This window comes from Montipora capricornis, chromosome 9, assembly GCF_036669925.1.
Source record: "Montipora capricornis isolate CH-2021 chromosome 9, ASM3666992v2, whole genome shotgun sequence".
Lineage (NCBI taxonomy): Eukaryota > Metazoa > Cnidaria > Anthozoa > Scleractinia > Acroporidae > Montipora > Montipora capricornis.
The window spans coordinates 18018384-18024383 of record NC_090891.1 but is presented as its reverse complement, the minus strand read 5'-3'; the positions used below and the strand labels follow the sequence as shown (position 1 = coordinate 18024383).

Below are 6000 nucleotides of genomic sequence, written 5' to 3'. Positions count from 1 at the left end.
CAGCGTGCAAATGCATGACGTGGAATTGACGATGGATTTTACTAACCTGTGTAGGAATCGTCTATTCTAAAGGGAATCACTCCGTCCCGCCACAGTCTCTGTTTGTGAGCAGTTGCTGCCCTTCTGGGCCTACTGCGCTGAAGTTCGCTGGCAGAGACGGCGATATCTCCTTGCACAATGCCATCTGTACGTACAAAACAAAGCAGTAGAACAATTTCAGTCCGGTCTAATTGACACTACCAAAAAAACCTGAGAGCGACTTATCTCCTCGAAATGTCGTATGAAACGTTTCAAGAAACGCGAGAGCCAAATGTTAAGTGTGAAGCTAACAGTCCTATCATTGATGGATGTAACGATAAATCGCTCTTCAAAAGGCAGAAATGAAAACAGCCTTTCGTGCCAACAAGCTAGCGATTGATGTCCTACAGAGAAAATAATGCCCGGCCCAAGACGCAGTCAAGAGGGCAACATGATCGGTTTAAAATGAACTTTCGTGATAGGTACGCAACATTTGTCAAACTAGTACAGATCCCCAAAAGAAAAAAAAATACCGTTCATGGCTATATAACCAGCCAATGCGAAAAAAAGTAAAAAGTGCCACAAACTATTCAGGCTGCACGCTCACCAGCTTTGCAAGGATCGTAGTCCTCTTCATCAGCATCAACCATGCAGCCATAATAACCAAGGAAAAACATCAACGAAAACAAGACAGGTAACATTCTGAGACTGGTGAGCACCATTGTGCACGGCCGGGAAATTCAGTTCTTGAAAGAGTACAACGTGCTGGGAGTTGTATCGCCAGAACTACTTCTGAATAGCGTCACGACTAACGTTTCGACTTCCCCTTTCGTACCTCTCTCAACAGCTTCCGACAGATACCTGCGGATTGAAAGTTTGTCGACTGACATATAACGAGATAAGCTTGTCGAGTGTTTTGACCGTTTAGACGCCGATTCCCACGATCATCGGACCTATACAAATGTTTGATTTGAGACGCTTAACGTGGGAGGAGAAGATCCCGGGCATTTTTATATTTAGGGGTAAACGGAAACGTTGATATTTTTTTAGCAGATGTCAATAGTTACGATTTTTCAATGAGGCGATGTGATGACATTTGATTAAATGATGATAAAATGTCTCAATCTTACCACTTTTCATGCCTGTAACCTTCCAATCTCAGGGTTAAAAATAAGCTCATCTTGGATGTACGCCAAAGGAGTCCATTTTCTCGCCAAACCAAAATGGACATTGCTGTTATACCGGTGAAGATAATAGAAGAGCGATATTTGGACACTTTCACTTTGCTGTCATCACTATGTGAGATCACTAAAAGGTCGGACGTTACTCATCACATCCCTTTCTTTGTTTATTTGTAAACAGTCACGCCTTTTCAAAGAATATATTGTCATTCGGATGGACTCCCGTTGTGCAAAATAAAGTGTGAGATATTTACTCGAAAGGATTTCTAGCGGATTAAAATTTTCTCTGGAGTTTGCAATCCCACGTCTAAAAGCAGTGTCAAAGACGTCCAAAATCTTAACGTGTACGTATTAGAATACTCGTTTAAACCTGGTATTACCAGGTTGGAACTTGCAGAGGTTGATTTTTTCGTCGCTGCTTTGCTTTCATGATCCAAACTGAAGTATGAAGTTTTCTGTGGCTTTAATCTTGATATACCGAATAAAAGGTCGAATGAGTCAGTGCACGTCACACAAATAAAACCTCACATCAACTTGTCAATGTTATGACATTACATATTTGTATATATGAGTAATAGGTAACAGTCGTTAAGTTAAAGCCTCAGGGTGTTTAAACAGTCCCGTTTCTCGAGTTACTCGGCAAACGCACTTCTCAAAGTAATAGAGCTTGGAGTCGCCATCTTGATAACTGACTTGATCCAGTGGATAAGTCAATGTCCAACAGTTTCAATCTGTGACAGGATTTTGGTATTTATCCACTCCAAGTACATCCAAGTAGTAAAGCTGCGCAGGAAAACAACGTCTCTGAGTGAATAGTGACTTATCCACTGGATAAAGTTACCAGCCCTTCGAACAACTGGAGCCTGGCGGACAGTGGTCAATATGGCAGAGAAACAAGTTGCAACCTCTGGAGTTCTTCTGGAAAAGTGTACCATCTAAGCTGCAAACATTTCCATAACAAAAATTAATCATTACTCAGATTAAAACACAGAAAAAAGACTGAATGTTTCACTACCAGTTGCTTTTTCGATCGCAAAAATTAGATTAGCCGCGGCACGTTCTCAATACACTTTTGGTCGTTACAATTGTCATTACGTGTACATATTTTCCTTTGCAAACAGTCTTTAGGAGTATATAAACATTGTCCGAACGTTGCAGCCCGGAATGAACTTGGCAGACTTTCTTTCAGAAACTTGCAACTGATACGAACGTTTTAAAATTTTACACCCATTTACAAGCCCTGCCAGATATTATCACCACACAATGTTTACAACTCTCAGTGCCATATCATGTCTGCGAAAGCTCAATCGGGGATGTCACTAAAAATCTATGTGATAAATATGACTCTAGCTCTATCATATTAAATATGGACAATAAGAAAACTCTCATTTCTCACATCGAGAAAAATATATAGAAAGCTTCAACTTAGGCTCGATTACAAGCCGCTGATTCGGGAAATGAGCCAGTGCTCACTCCCGAAATCACGACTCTTCTCGGGGAGGATACCCGAACTCGAGTGAGCGGCGGATGTCGAGCCTTAAGCTTCAACACAGCATCAACATTCACTCAAAAACCTTAACCGAAAACTTAACTTCTACAATATTTTCAAAACAGTCAACAAAAAGCTGAATTTTTAGATAGAATTTAAAATCCTCTACGCAGATCTGCAATTAGCAAAACTTCCTTTGGGGAATCATAGTCTTCACCTTGAAACAGGGAGTTAATCTGTCCCTAAGACTCCTGAGCATTTAAGAAGATTTTGTACACTGTGCTAGTTGAAGAACATCGAGAATGAAACCGGTGTTCTCTTATCTTGCACGCTAAACAACACCCTTCGCTCAAAATGTTATGTTGAAATAGTCCAAAAGTATAATTTCTTCCAAGACCTTGATATCAATTCAAGAATTTCGTTCCTATTTAACAATATTGATCCTTTCGTTTGTAGATCACCGTTGCTACTTTTGTTTATGTCGCTCTGAATTACAGAGCGACATAAATAAATAGATTAGCAAAATCTATTGCGGTACATAATTTGATAGATAATGCTATGTATAAAAATGGAAATAGTTCATAAATTGCTGTTGTTGTCATTACAATTGGCAACAAATTCTCAGCCCAGTGTCTACAGTGCATTGTTAACCAATGTGAACTCCAGCAACACAAATTCCTTCGAAACAACGCAGTATAGGTTTAGAAAAGACTATCATCTTAAACTCTTCCTCAGAACATCATTTTGATGATCAGACAACATAAGACACTGCCTTTTTCTATGTTTCTGCTCTCATTTATCTACACAAACTCATGTCAGCTAAACGTAAGTGCTACTTAGTTCTAAAGAATTTAAAATAAACAAAACAAAATAATAAAACGATGTGTTGCCACGCGAGGGCGTTACAATTTTAGTACTTACCACTGTAAACACCATTACGCCAAAACAAAATACTTTAATGGCAATGAATGTCAAATGAAAATTTGATCGACTGGCTATTTTCCACCATTGAAAAGGCCTTGTGCTATTTCCTATCTTTGCAATCGAATTGCTAACAAAACTTGAGAACCGCCTTCTGCCAATTGTTCAGTTTATGTATCTTCTCGACGGTCAGCGCCCAAGGTCCGTTGTAGGCAGCTCGACTGTTTAGAAAGAGAGTATTTTATTTATTCGTCCCATCACAGGATAGGTACATTTTTTGCCCCGGGGGAGGGACTTCGCATATGAAGGGGTGGGGATATTCGTCAGAAATTTTGAAGTAAACCCCTAAAGGAGACCAAATCTGGGCTTCACATGAAACCCTAAACGAGACCTTCACGGCTACATATAGGCTACCCATATGATGGCGTTTACCCCAGAACACCCTAAGTTAGACCAAAATCCGAAATTTACACCCCTAAGCGAGACGACGAGCATCATCACCCCTTTCATATGCGAGCCCCCACCCCCACCCCCATCTCAGTCGTTCTTCTTGCGATCTTCACGTTTAAAGCCAATTTAAGCCGGGAAATGAAAAAAAAAAAAAGCATGCATGTTGTGTCAAATCTTGGAGCAGCAACATCACCAACCCAAACATCAAGAATTAGTACGAGGGGAGTATTAACTTAAGAGTCATCAAGTTTCAGCTTATGCGCCAATCCAAATGAACTGCATTCAAAGCGAGCGATATCTTGCAGCCGTGCTCCGGGAAAGCTAGACGACTGCCGAAAAAAGACATTCGTGCAAATAGAAAATAGACACAGCATCCGTTTGCCCATGGAAATGTGAACACATTTAAAACGCGTCCGTGAAGATGCGTGTGAAAATCGCCGGAGAGCACTTTTATTCGTGAAAAGTGCCAAAAGCCTTTTTTTTATTAGCTGATGGAAATGCCACTTTTGCCATAAGCTATTCTAAATGTGTTTTTTTTTTCTGGTAATAATCACTGCCCAATCTTCTTATTTACTGAAGAAATTTAAGAGCAGGTTTAAACTAGTGTGGGAAATAAGTTTATTGAGAAGTCCGAGCGTGCTGATCTCTATGTTCATCTCACGAGAATATTACACGTAGGGAAACCCAAAACAAACGAGAAATAAATAAATAAATAAATAAAGAAGCCGAATTTTTTTAATGCTTGGAGTTTCTGATTCAAAACCGATTGTAAACTGAGAATTGAATATCTCTAATTTCACTGATGAAAATGAAAATAAACAGTGCCAGTTGGATATATGTCATATTTTCGTTTTCGGAGCCTATTCACTCTTTAGAAGAAGTACGTAAATGCCTGTTGAACAGATATCCAAACAATTACGGAGTGTTGTCTTTGGATCCACATAGGGAGTGCCGTTGGCTAGTGCCGTTGGCTAGTGCCGTTGGTGTGCCAAACCTTTAGTGCCGTGTTGGCGTGTCGGTCAGAATTATATCGGATATCGGGCATCGTCTCTCGTCAGAGAGAGAAAATTTAGAGTAAGAGAAATTTTGTTCCTTTAATTTATGACAAGGAGAAATATGAATGCCGGTTGCCATAACGACATTCGTGGTAGTTTCGTGGTAGAGTTGACTCCTTGGTTCTCTTGTCGTCTATAATTATGTTCAGAATAGTTTCATTCAGATAAAAGGATGTTTACGTTTCGAGAATCAATAAAAGTAATAATTGTTGGTTAGGCTTGTTCACTAGTTTCATCCGCATGGCCGCAACATCACTTCTTTTCGGCTCGGAAATCGAATCAGCGATGAAAAGAAGCCAATTTTATCCTGGTAACCATGCTAACCGAAAAGGCCTTAATTTTAAAGGTTTTGGGAAGCAGAATTCCTACGCTATTCTTAACTCTCCGAGTAAAGTTCAAAATCCGCAACTGAGAGTCTATTCACAGACTTCATGCAACCAGTTCAGAAGATCAGGTTTATATTGCCGAGTGTCTCTAGTTTTTGTAGTCATCATTTAATAATTAAGTGTTAAGTATGGCTTGTTTATTGTTTATATCTAATTTTAATTTTATAAACAATGTACTTTAGTTTCCTGTCCCCAATTTTGTAAACTCTATGTGTCAAACAATTATACTAGGAGTATTTGTTTATGCGATTGATTCGATTATATTATCCCGTGCGTTTGTAAATTAAGTAGACATATTTAGTTGTTTAGTATTCTTAACCAGTCTTTTTCTTTTCTTTTTTTTTTTTTGTTTCTTCATTAATAGTATTGTATTAATTTTAGTTAAAGCCTTCTTTTATTTATGCAAATTCTTCACATTATGTTTGCTGACCATATGCCATTTAAGCCTCCGGCTTTGGCTGCTCTCATGTATTTCTCAGAGTCTGATATGAAGGAATAAA

The 6000-nt window shown here is 39.1% G+C and overlaps 1 protein-coding gene across 2 annotated transcripts in view; it reads right to left on the bottom strand.

Annotated features, from left to right (window-relative positions):
- Window positions 1-3829, bottom strand: part of LOC138015296 (tolloid-like protein 1) — a 52065-nt gene extending 48236 nt beyond the window's left edge. The window contains exons 1-4 of one of the 2 annotated variants that reach the window (XM_068862283.1): window positions 3610-3829; window positions 1149-2139; window positions 626-879; window positions 47-184 (exon numbers count right to left, since the gene is read on the bottom strand). In XM_068862283.1, coding sequence (XP_068718384.1) covers window positions 47-184; window positions 626-740 — 253 coding nt within the window. In that variant the 5' untranslated portion in view covers window positions 741-879; window positions 1149-2139; window positions 3610-3829. Of the gene's footprint in view, window positions 1-46; window positions 185-625; window positions 1102-1148; window positions 2140-3609 lie in introns of those variants that run through there. The other variant, XM_068862284.1, reaches the window with a different exon arrangement.
- Between the last annotated feature and the right edge of the window lie 2171 nt (window positions 3830-6000).